Here is a 13,056-nt window from a genome sequence, read left to right on the forward strand (position 1 = left end):
AGTTACTAGACAGCATTTGTGGTTCAGTGTGCGTCATGATTTAAGCAAAAGATGATCAAAACTTAAGTGTAAAGGATTTGGAAACCTAGCTAAATTAACAAGACTGATAACAAAGCACATTATGAAAATATTCTTCCTTATGAGAAATAGTTTAGAATAGTTGTGGGTAAAGCATGATTTAAGTTTTTTTAAACAAGAGGTTTCTGTTGTAACTAGTTCCTTGAAAAATCCCTTCTTAATCTTGAAACTTGATCAGATATAAACATGAAAATGTGAACGGGGAACCAAAAGGCAGTATGAAAATATGTCTTCCAGCTGAGTGGAATTTAATCCCAGCACTTGGGAGGTAGAGGCGGGCAGATCTCTTTGAGTTCCAGGCCAGCCTAGTCTACAAGATCTAATTCCAGGACAGCTAAGACTGTTACAGAGAGAAACCCTGTCTTGAAAAACCAAAAAGAAAAAAAAAAAAAAAAAAGTTTTCCCGAGCAGACAGCTTGGAACTGTGATGGCAGGGGAGCTTTGTCTTTTGAGCAGAGGTAACTCCATTTTGTGAAATAATATGACACTAAGAGATTCATTCTTTATTTACAATTAAAAAGGGAAATATCTTTTGAAAAGAAATGGAAACTCTGAGATAAGAAAAGCAATATTGAGATGTGATTCTCAGCTCCACAAGCCACGGTTTCTCTAAACCACAAAGCAGGGCAATGGTGGAGCACACCTGTGATCCCACAAGCTGAGGTCAGCCTGTACGTAGTGAGTTCAAGGTCAGCCAGGGCTACAGAATGAAACTGTTTGAAACAGAAAAGCAAAACAAAATATACAATTATTTTGTTAAAAAACCAAAATCACATGATTTCTTCATGTTGGCATATGTGAAAGAATAAGATAGATCAGTTTTCACGTTGACAGTCTCTGTCTGGTCATATGTGTATGGTGACCGGGTGGGAGCCCTTGCTCTCTAGAGCAAAGGACTCAGTACTCATCCAGAGTATCTGCTCGAGGGATGGAGAGGCCCCGATCTTTAAGGGCCTGAACCTTCAGCTTCTCTGCCTCCAGTCTGGTCTGCTGTTCTACCCTCTGTTCTTCTAGGATTTCTTCAATAGACACTTGCTGGAGGGGTGTGTCACTCTCCTTTTCCAAGTCCTGCAAAATAGGCAGGTTTGAACTACTTCCCATGAAGTCCAGAATACAAAACCTTACAGACAGATTCCAGTACTTTTTGTAACTGCTTTTTGTAACTGTGATAAGGTTGAAATAGCCTTCTCCTGCAGACAGACAGGCAGTAACACCGCACACAACATATACCACTGAGAATGCGCACACAGAGATCGGCATCAGGGCGCACAAGTCCCATGTTAGTCAGGTTAGCTCTCTTAGGTGATAACTCAATGGACATGGTGCTTGCTGTGCACTTGAGAAGACCCGAGTTTGAATCCCTAGGACCCACATAAAGTTGGACACAGTAGTACACACCTATGATCCCAGTGCTCCTACAGGGAGATGGGAAGATGCACAGGAGAATCTCTGGAAACTGCAGGGCCAGTCAGCCTGGGGTACACAGTGGAAAGAGACCCTGTCTCAAAGTAAGGTGCAAAATGAGCACTGATACCCGAGGGTTTCTCCTCTGACCTACACGCACACCTCGTAAGTGTGCACACACATTCACACACCTTGATGGCTCTTTACAGAAGGATACCTTCTTATTATACAGGACCCAAAGAAAGTATTTAGGCTACAATAGCTACAGAAAAATCTTGTATTTTACACTTTTTTCCTTTCAAGATAAGGTTTCTCTGTTTAGCCCTGGCTGTCCTTGAACTCACAGAGTTTAAGTTCCCGGCCTCTGCCTCCCAAGTACTGGGATTAAAGGCATGTGCACCATGCCCAGATAAATTCTTTTGTTTAATAAAAATATTACTTCATTTTCCTTACTTCAAAAAAAGCATACACACTGTAGGAAACTTATAATATTAGCAGGCAATCTGAATCAAATATTATTCATAATTCTAGTATGAAACACCAATACTTGGTAAATGTCATCAATTTTCAGATGTAGGCCAGTTAATTTATTAGCCGAGGCACTGAGTCTATGTTTATTTTTTGGGACTGTGTTTTTAAACTTTGTGTCTCAGTGCACATGTGACGGTCTAAGGACAGCTCTGTGGTGTCGGTCCTCTCCTTCCACACTCACTTGGGTTCTAGGAATTGAACCGATTGTTAAGCTTGCACAAGTGCTTTAAATCAGTGAGTCAACTCATTGGCCTAGGAACCGTTTTGATCCATGGTGCTGGAGACCACCCAGAGCCCTGTGTGTGCTAGGCAAGCCCTCTCCTGCTAGGCTACATCATCAGACTAGGTATATCCAAAGACTTAAAACAAAACAAACCCATAGCGCACATAGTGACTGTAAATTTTATTTTCATTTAACACAGCATAATATACTTAATATTTGTCATAAACATTTAACAACCAATTGTGTAAAGCAGAACTATAAATGAGCCTCACTTATCCACAGATTTTATCATTCTTACAATGTGTAAGTATTATTTGTGTTTCTGTAACATGGAAAGCCTACATGGAAAAAGTAGCAATATATTTCTGGGCTCTCCCACCCCTCCTAAACCGGATTTGGTTACACAGCAAAAGCTGTCTGTTCTAGAACTCTCTATATAGTCCAGGCTGGCCTCCACTCAATGGTGAATGCTGGGAATACAGATATGCCACTTGTCCTCTGGGTGTGTGTGCAGAAGTTTTGGAGCTGGGGTTATAGTCAGTTATGAGTTACTCTGTGGATGGTGGGAACTGAACTCAGGTTCTCTACAAGAGCTAGGAGAGCAGTAAGCACTCAGTTATTGAGTCATCTTTCTAGTCCATTTTTATGACTTTTGCTGAGGTTTGGAAGGATGCTGAACAAAAACTCTGGACGTTTCAGTCTGGACAACTGACACACGTCCCCAAGGTCTCCGAGCTCATCAGCTGTGGTATCACTAGGAGGTTAGAAACCACACAAGTTGCATAAGTTACCTGGGTCAAAGGTTATCTGCGAAAAACTACATATAACCACCTAATCCTTCCCTCTTAACCCTGGAATGAAGAAAGACAATGTTCTTAGCGCTCTGCTTCCTGGGCGTTTCGGCATATCACTCAATGAACTATTCGGGATGATCATGATGTGACAGTCCTTCTAAAGTTAAATTTTCTTAATCATGCAGAATTCAGGCACCCCCCCTTTTTTTTGTAATAAGTTCCTGCCTATTTCCATACTTCTGAGGTTACAGGCAGGTGCCACCATGGGGTACCATTAGAGACTTCTTCAGTAATGCAATGTTTATAGATGGCTGTAAGCCACTATGTGGGTGGTGGGAACTGAACCCAGTTCTCTGCAAGAGCAACAAGTGTTCTTAACTGCTGAGCCATCTTTCTAGGCCCACCACAAAAAATATTTTAAAATAATGAGGTACTAATGCATTTCACAGCAATGTTCAGGAAGCAGACGCATGTTTATGTGTGTATGTACATGTGGAGGCCAGAGGTTGACACAGAGTGCTTTTCATCACGTCCTTATTTTTTGAGACATAGTCTCTCAGAGAACCTCTTGGTTTCAGCTAGACTGGCTAGCCTCTGAGCTCCCATAATCTACCTGTCTTTATCTCCCAGTGTTGGAGCTACAGCCTTGTACCACCATGCCTGGCTTTTATGTAGGTGCCAGGGATGCAAACTCAGACTCAATGCATGTGCAGCAAACATTTCGCCAGTGAGCATCACCCAAGCCCAGTATGTTGGAGACAGTCTCATGCTAACCTCAAACTCACTACACAGCTGACTTAAGCTGTTTCCTACATGAGGCCTATCAACCAAACTATCCCTGACAGAATTTTCTCATTTTCTTGAAATATTAAGGGAAAAATAACTAAACTGTTCTATGCAAAAGACGTCTGAACACTAAATTAAGATATTGCTAACTACTGAGAAACTCTAAAAAAACAAGAAAACAGCAAATGTGGGATTTTTTTTAAAAAAAAAAACTCGTTTTCAGTCTTTAATTTCTTCCTCTCTTTCCCCCTCTTCTTTTGTGGTGTTATACATGCTACCAAATCATACCACTTCTGAGCAACATCCCCCGCCCTATTCTGAATTTCAAACAGTCTCACAGGGACTTTGATTTTCCTAGCAAACACAATAGGATTTCAAGTTTAAATAAAGTACTAAAAAACAAAACTAAATGCTTCAAACATACATGTACATATAAACACATACAATTATAATCATCTTCTAATGTGTATACACACAAACATAGCAAGCAATAATACTTCAGATGTAATTGAACATTCCACTCACTATCTGGTCTTCCTGGCACAAATATTCAGGTTCCTCCTCCCTGGTCATGAGTCTCACTCTGAAATCTCAGAATGACTTTTCCTATACCTATTGTTTTCTTTTTCCCCCTTTAAAAATCTATACAATACTTTCCTCAAATGTTGTCAATTAACTTCGTGCCAAAAAAAACTACTTGTAACTAATTATTTAATTTTATTGTTTTTTATAATTATGTATGTGTTGGGGTGCTATGTGCATATGAACAGAGGTATCCTGGGATCTCCTGGAGTTTGAGTTATATGCAGTTGTGAGCTGGGAACCAAACTCAGGCCCTCAGTGAGAACAGTATGTGCTCTTAATCACTGAGCCATCTCTCCAACTCCTAAACAATTATTTAAATAATTAAAGTATTCCAACATGTAAATCTTATCATTTTCAGAGGTAGACAAGGATTTTACCATTGTGACATACTCCCAGCTCTAAATTATACCTTTATAAATCAAACATATAACTTAAAGCCTGTAACTTCTTGTTATTAGATTATTTAAAAATTACATGAATGATCAATATATTTGTTATTTTACCCTTCTTTTTTCTTTTTTTTGGTTTTATGAGACATTTTTTCTTTGTGTAGACCTGGCTGTCCTAGAACTCGCTCTGTAGACCAGGCTGAACTCGAACTCACAGAGATCCGCCTGCCTCTACCTCCCAAATGCTAGGATTAAAGGTGTGCACCACTGTCCAGCTGTTTTATTCTTTTGAAAGAGGATATTATATTGGTGCCCAGGCTGGTCTGGAACTCACCATGCAGCACAGCTTAGCTTCAGACTAGAGGAGTTCCACCTACCCTAGCTACCCAGCTGTTCAGATTATAGACACAGCCACCACACTCAGCAACATTGCTTCTTTCTTTCCAGATGAAAAAACATGGACCACTTCAGAGATCTGTATGCCATGCCTGCACAGGGGCCACACTAATCTCTATTATTACAATCTTAGTGAGAAACAGCAACATTGTTTTCTATCAGCTAAAGTCAACAATATTCTGTTAGTGAGATAAAATTTTTAAAATGCCAAAAGGCATTAGTTACTTTTTGCAGTGTTGCTCTGGCAACTACAGCTTCCCTATCTGGTAGGTTCTTGTGTGAAGCTTGCTGAACTCAGGAAGAAGCCAGCTAGCATCAGTGCCCAGACCCACAGCAGCTCAACAGTTTTCACTTACTATTTCTCCGAGTAGGACCACATTTTCTCCTCTGACCACAAAAATCCCTCGAGGAATATCACCGTACTTTTTGCCCACATGAATGCGCTCTACGGTCTGATGCAGCACTAAGTTGGCTACAAGAACATAAAGAAACAGATTCAATTATTTAGCTATTTCTAAATTTCATTGATTACAACAAAGCATTTAGGAGATTTTTTGGGGGGGAGGTAGGGTCTCACTCTAGTCTCACCTGGCCTAGAAATCACAGTATCCAGGCTGTTCCAGAATTTGAGATGATTCTCCTGCCTCAACCTCTTACACATGCTGTGATTATAGACAGGAGCCACCATATGTTCAGTTTTAGGAGACATTCAAACAAGTAAAGAGTATTTCCCATTATGTTGGGCTAATGAATGAATGATGATAGAAATAAGTTACTTCTGTATTATTTAACTGCTAGTATCAACATGGTCTCTAGAGAAATAGAAAGGAATGGAAATCTGGAAAACCTGAGTTTAGATAATCGCCAAGATTAAAGTTCTGCTTTTTTGGAAGGAGAGTTTTTCTTTGTTGTGTGAATATACATATGTGGTGACTTCACTGAGGTTTAATTTTTGTTCAGTACTAATGATTCATGTAATCCAATGTAACTTTTACAGATTATGACACAGCAAGATTCTTTCTTCGCCGTGTCAGATAATCAGACCTGGCAATCTCAATATTCATTATTTATCCCTTCGAAGCACTGATGAATTTAAACTCAAGATTTAGAACACCAACCTGTAGGGATATTTTTCTTCTTTCAATTAGTACTATTTGTCTTACTTGAAGTAAAACAGAAATTATGTGTGTATCTTATTGTTTTGGCTTGAGATGGTTCTTGATCTGTTTCCAAGGTAATTGTTTTGCCTCAGCCTAACAAGTATGAGACTATAGGCACATGGCTGGTGTTTCAGCTGCATTTTCCCTCACATTCAAATCTAGTGATCTAGCAGATCATGATGTACAAATGTGTGACCTGAGAAACATAGATCTCTCACTTCAGAAAATGCAGATTGCAAAATGAAGACTGACTCCTAAATCTGGTATACTTATATGTAAACTATTGAGTTTACTCTCCCCTTCTCTCAGCAAGTTTCAGGAAATGGCTTCTACTCTATTTTCACTGGACAGGGAGGGATTACCTCTAGGAAATGATTTGAAGACTAACTTTATTTCTGTCATTTGGCTCCCTCTAATGGGGAAAATAAAAACACTAGTGAAAATCAGTTTTAGAATACAAATTCATAAATATACAAGCTTTTGAAACACCTAATCATAATTTGAAAACAATTTATTTACCCAAACAGTTCCATTTTGCTGACACATGAGAAGAGTTAGAAATAAGTAAATCTGAATATAATGTGATACCAAAAAAATTCAATAGGATTAAAGAGTAAGATCATAACAATACATACCAAACTGATCAATGCTTCTTAAAAAACCTATCAGTGTCCTTCCATCACGAAGTAGGACCAAGTGCTTTTCTGGGGAAAGGAGAAAAGATCTTTAAAACAAAAACTGCCAGTTTCAGTGAGCTCATATGGTAACAATAAAAATTAAGTTAATAGCATTTAAACTGTAACAGACGCTCTCCTAATGTATTTAGGGTGGAGTTCATTGTAAGACATGGGAGGAAAGAACGGACAGCAGGGATTCAGATGAGATCAGTCCTGGAAAGACTCAGAGTAGTACTGTAGTTAGAAGAGGACACTAAGCGGTCAGGAAGGGCAGCTGGTTCTGGGCTCTGATGTTTACATTTAACCCTCTTAGTGTCATAATTTCTCCATCTTAAACATAGAAATTTGGCCTAGACGATTTTTATTTTTCTGATTTTACACAACCTAGTTGGGCTCAAATCACTACACAGCCAAGGATGACCTGCCTTCATCTAAGTGCCGGAATGATAGAAGTTCATCATCATTAGCTAAGTTTCTATTACCTTATTCCCAGAATTACTTCTTCAACTTTCTCATTCTCATACTTTTTTTTTTTTTGAGACTGGGTTTCTCTGTGTAGCCCTGGATGTGCTGAAACTCTCTCTGGTAGACCAGGCTGGCCTTGAGATTCACCTGCCTCTGCCTCCCAAGTGCTGGGATTAAAGGAGTGTGCCAACACCACCTGGCTTCATATTTTGCTTTCAATCAAAGAAATTTAAAATGAAAACAATGCTTTAGAGTAGTTGGTGCCAAACAAGAATTAAAGAAATGCAGACATGTTAAGATTTGATAGTGGCCTAGAACAGAAATTCAATTAAAAGCTTTAAAACAAAATATATGCATTGTGTCTGTGTACATGTATGTACAGAGCAGAAGGCAGCATGCGATACGTCAGCACTGGAGTTACAGGCGGTTCCCGGTGAACCACTGGTGTGGTCTCTGGCATCACCCTGGCCCTCCCTCTCAGAGAGCCGTATGCACACTTAATCACTGAGTCATCTATCTAAACCAGGGGTTCTCTACCTGTGGTTCTCAACCCCTGGAGTTGAAAGGCCTTTTCATGGGAGTCACATATCAGATACTTACAATTCATAATAGTAGCAAACTTGCAGTTATGAAGTAGCAACAAAAATAATAATTTTATGGTTGGGAGTCACCACAACATGAGGTCGCAGCATTAGGAAGGTTGAGAACCACTGGTCTAAACTACTCCGAGGTCTGAAAGTCATCAATCAACCTTATGAATCTGTATTTATTGTAGGAGAAAAACAAGAAAACTACCTTATGTGATAATAGAGCAGAATAATATACAAGACAACATGATAGCAGGATGAAGGACACATCAAAGTGGCTATAGCACATGGGCGGGGGACAGTCTCTGAAGAGACAGATAACTTTAAGGATTCAAATAAGTCAGCGATTAGAAAAGCATGCAAGATTTTAACCATTTGTTTCTTTAATTCGATGCCAAAAGTACTTTAGGTTTTTTTTTTGTTCTTTTTTTTTTTTTCTTTGAGATAGGGTTTCTCTGTGTAATTCTGGATGTCTTGGAATGTATTCTGTAGACCAGGTTGGTCTTGAATTCACAGAGATCCACCTGTGTCTGCCTCAAAATGCTGGGATGAAAGGCATGTTTCACTATGTCTAGCTCAAAATTAAAGTCTGTACACCAGATCAGATGTTGCAGTGAATGCCTCCCCACACCTACAGGGTTTCTCTGTGTAGCCCTGACTGTCCTGCAATGCACTCTGTAAACTAGGCTGAACTCAAATTTAGAGACTGGCTGCCTTTGCTGAGTGTTGGGATTAGAAGTGTCCATCACTACTGCCCAGCATAAAGTACTTTCTATATGAAGAGAAATGATTCTTCTCTAAAGGAATTTACAGTCATATTAGGCTACAATTAAGTATTATAAGAAGCAAATCGCCAGGCAGTGGTGGTACATGCCTTTAATCCCAGCACTCAGGAGTCAGAGGCAGGCGGATCTCTGTGAGTTCGAGGCCAGCGTGGGCTACAAGAGTTGGTTCCAGGACAGACTCCAAAGCTAGAGAAAAATCCTGTCTCAAAAAACAAAACAAAACAAAAAAAAGCAAGCAAATCTTAATTAAATAAGACTTAAGAAAGAAACTATACATATCCCAGTTGGACCTTGAAGGATAAGTTTTGGATATGAGAAAGGGAAAGTAGAAATAAAAAAATTACAGAAATCTAATAAATTAAGCATAAAGGGAAAATGTAGCATATTAACATTTGGTTCAAAGATAAAAGAAAGAAGTTAAAGTTAGAAGAAAAGTATTGGAGGCAAGTTTTAACTTCAAAAGGAATAAGAAAACACTGAAGACTGGTATATGAAAAACAGGAGTTAGGATGCTCAAGTATGTCTAGAATGCCTACAAATTTAGAGAAACGGACCAAACAACTCAGACCACCTGTTTGAGAGAACAGTCCAGAGATAAGAAGATTAGCAAGAACTAGTGTTAGAGAAACCAAGAAAACAATAGAGGGCTGGTGAGATGGCTCAGTAGTTAAGAGCACTTACTGATCTAGAGGACCCAGGTTCAGTTCCCAGCACACCCATCAGGTAGCACACAACTTCCTAAAACCTCAGTTACTGCATGAACATGATGCACATAAACTCGTACATAAACACAAACTGGGTTTAAAAAGAATCCAATACAGAATACAATGAGCAATACTGCAGAGAGAACTTGGAAAGAGTCGGTTGAGAACACTGCTACTCTTGCAGAAGATGAGGTTTGACTCTCTAGTAACTCTAGTTCCAGGGCATCTGATGCCCTCTTTTGGCATCCTGCACACATGCACTGCATAAAAATTCATCACTCATGTAGGCACAAGTATATGCTGAACATTAAGTAAATAAATCTTTAAAAAACTCAGGAAAAAAGATACACATAAAGGTAAATAAATAAATTTTTAAAAATAATACAACTTCAAGGCAAGCATGGTGGCCCATGTCTGTAATCTCAGAATTTTAGAGACACTGAGATAGAAGGAATGTTTTGACTACAGAGGCCAGCCTGGCCCACAGAGTGAGACACTGTCTCGAAAATGAAACCAAACCAAATAAAAGTAAGTCAAATGAATGAAAAATTCAAGTTTTGGCAGCAAATATCACACTGCAAAGATGGCCAGAAGAGTCAAAACTGAAATGAAGGGACACAAGCCTGATGGTGACACACAACTAAACAGCTAGCAGGGCCAGACAGATAAAGCACATAGTTGAGCCAGGCAAGGTGGTGCACATCTTAAATCAGAACACTCAAGAGGCAGAGGCAGGCAAGTTCCAGGGCAGCCTGTCTCAAAACAAAAAACCCAGAAGGATTTGGAGGGAACAGTATGTGTTGTGATTGGGACTGAAGAGTAGGTAGCAAATGTTTGAAAATTTTCAGTAATGGAGAGAGCCTGGGTCCACAAACAAGTATGAGAAGGCTTGAGAAGTAAATAATTTTAGTAATCTGGCAGGACTGGTTGTTAGAGGCTTTAGGTAATTCAGATATGTAAGCAAGGGTGAAGGTAAAAGGCTCCACTAAAAAAATATTTCATTACACTTCACAGATAGGATTATAGCATGGCGTGTGTATGTGTCTGTGCAATTATATTTTGTTTGTGTTCTAACAATAAAGCTTGCCTGAACAAAGATCAGAGTGCCAGAGCTAAGCCACTAGAGGCCAGGCAGTGGTGGCACACACCATTAATCCCAGGAGGGAGACAGAGACGGGATGGATCTCTTGTTAGTTCAAGGCTGCCTTGGGCCGCCTTGGGCCACTTGAAACTGATCCAGTCTTAAAGAGAAACAACCAGGTGATGTTGGCCCACAGCTTTAATCCCAACTAAGGAGGTGGAGACAGGAAGGGACATGTGGGAAAGAGAGGAATATAAGGCAGGAGGAGACAAGAGCTCAGTGCAGTCTGAGCATTGGTAGAGGTAAAAGAATTCTGTAGTGACTGGCCTCTCTGCTTCTCTGATCTTCAGCATTAATCCCTATATCTGACTCTGGGTTTTTATTATTAAGACCAACTAGAATTTGTGCTACAACTGATAACTGGGAATGCAATCTCAGATGTTCTCTAATTTGCAACTCACAGAGAATGTTTTTGCTTTTACTTGTTTGAAGCTATATAAATTATTTTGCTTTTGAAAAGTCACATGATTAAAATGATTTTAAAATGCCGCTTACAGACCAAAGCGATGGCTCAGCACTTACGAGACCTGGCTCCTCTTTCCAAGGACCCAGGTTCGAATCCCTGCACCCACAAAGTGGCTCACAACCACCTGTAACTCTAATGTCAGAGGATGCTATGTTCTTTTCTGGTTTCCCCAGCACCAGATAAGCACACAGTGCACAGACATACACGCTCATACACATCTTTTTTTTTTTAAATGCTGCTTTAAAAAATGCTGTTTGAAAAGCCAGACAATGGTGGCGCACGCCTTTAATCTCAGCACTCAGGAGGCAGAGGCAGGAGGATTCTGTGAGTTGGAGGCCAGCCTGGTCTACAAAGGGAGTTCCAAGACAGCCAGGGCTGTTACACAGAGAAATCCTGTCGCAAACAACCACCACAACAGTAAAACACAAAACACAATAAAAAAAAAAAAAGGCGGTTTAAGGAATCACACACAGGTAAGAATTCGGGGGGGGAATTTAGGGGGGAAAATTAAAGTGGGGGCTCAAAAAGGCATTTGTTGCTATTGTAGGGGATGAGTTCGGCTCCCAGCACCCACATTGTGACTCACAACAATCCATAACTCCAATTCCAGAGGATTTGGTGAAGAAAAAAGGTCACATGCATTTAGAAAGAAATAATCCTTAAAAGATGAAATTGTGGTTAGGTGGTGGCAGCACACACTCTTAATCCCAGCACTCAGGAGGCAGAGGCACACGGATCTTTGTGAGTTCGAGGCCAGCCTGGTCTGCTAGTTCCAGGACTGGCTCCAAAGCTACGGAGAAACCCTGTCTCGAAGAACAAAACAAAACAAAACAAAAAAAAAAAAAAAAAGAAAAAAGAAAAAAAAAAAGATGAGGTTGCATCCTCTTGGTTTGTACAGGACTACCTATTTTCAGTAAAAGCAAAACTGTCCAACAGAAAAAATGTAAGTTTGAAGGGACTTAGCCTTTCTAGAAAAGTCAGCTATTACGTCCGACACCTGTCTCTACTACAGTTTTAATCTGAAAGAGCTAACGACCCTCATAGAAAGAGCAGACCGCAAGTGGCTCCACAACAGAAAGCCTGCGCTGGGCGTTAATTAAATTCAACTGCTGCTGTCTTCACATTTTCAGGTCTTGCTGGGTCCTCCAAGGAGCAACTCTTGTCCATCCACCGTCAAAGAGGACTTGGAAATACTGCAGCGAAAGACAGGGCACGCGGGGGAAGTCGCCTGGGCCACTTCACAGTTCGCACGTCGGATGCTGCGCCCCTTGGACGGAGTTCCACAGCTTGAGGGTCACCAGCCCAGGGCCAGAGGAGGCAGGTTAGGGATGAGCTCCGAGGCCGGGGAGGCAGACCACCCCGCCGGGGCCCGACACTCACGGTGAGCCCACTCGAGAAAGGGTCCCTCGCCAGGCTTCCCCCGGGGAGAGCTACTCACTGTCGATGTCCTCGATGAGGCTGGCGGTCCCGGGCATATAGTTCATTTTGAACTCAGGTAAAGCTGCTCCGCTGGGCGACGGCGTCCAGTCGCCCGTCGGCGGGCCGCGGACTGGAACCCGCCGCTCACCTACAACTCAATAGCCGCTAGTCGCCGGAAGCGCTTTCAGGTTACCCCACCCACTTCCGGTATCGCGTGTCCGTCCACAGAAAGAGGCGTTCCAGGCGTGCGGTCGCGGGCACCGTTTCTTCCTCCCTGAGCAGTGATGTGGAGTCCAGGTCTGGTGGGCGGAGGGCGGAGGACAGGCGTTTCCTCCCGCGTGACGAGCGCGGCGCCTCTCTTCGCTTCCCTCCTCCGAGGCCCGGAGTGCGGGCTCCGGTCCATCTCCTCTCGGCGCTCGGCGGGCAGGGGGCGGGACTGGCTCGGGATTGGCTGCCGCCGTCCGAC

At 41.4% G+C, this 13,056-nt stretch overlaps 1 protein-coding gene across 1 annotated transcript; it reads right to left on the reverse strand.

The window, feature by feature from the left end:
* Nucleotides 1-560: 560 nt before the first annotated feature.
* Nucleotides 561-12,974, reverse strand: Lsm1 (LSM1 homolog, mRNA degradation associated). The gene is made up of 4 exons (XM_048456465.3): nucleotides 12,610-12,974; nucleotides 6,982-7,050; nucleotides 5,543-5,658; nucleotides 561-1,146 (listed from the first exon to the last, which is right to left on the reverse strand). The coding sequence occupies exons 1-4, from the start codon at nucleotides 12,653-12,655 to the stop codon at nucleotides 976-978; spliced, it is 402 nt and encodes a 133-aa protein (XP_048312422.1). The 5' UTR covers nucleotides 12,656-12,974; the 3' UTR covers nucleotides 561-975.
* Between the last annotated feature and the right edge of the window lie 82 nt (nucleotides 12,975-13,056).

The sequence above is a fragment of the Myodes glareolus genome, chromosome 23, assembly GCF_982192425.1.
Source record: "Myodes glareolus chromosome 23, mMyoGla1.1, whole genome shotgun sequence".
NCBI classification, from domain to species: Eukaryota; Metazoa; Chordata; class Mammalia; order Rodentia; family Cricetidae; genus Myodes; species Myodes glareolus.

Bases quoted from the DNA above. Each gene is read 5' to 3' on its own strand.
- Lsm1 (XM_048456465.3), bottom strand. From the start codon at position 12,655: ATGAACTATATGCCCGGGACCGCCAGCCTCATCGAGGACATCGACA. The intron at 7,051-12,609 runs GTGAGTAGCTCT...TCCTTTCCCCAG, and splicing joins CCTCATCGAGGACATCGACA to AAAAGCACTTGGTCCTACTT. The intron at 1,147-5,542 runs GTAAGTGAAAAC...CCTATTTTGCAG, and splicing joins TGGTCCTACTCGGAGAAATA to GACTTGGAAAAGGAGAGTGA.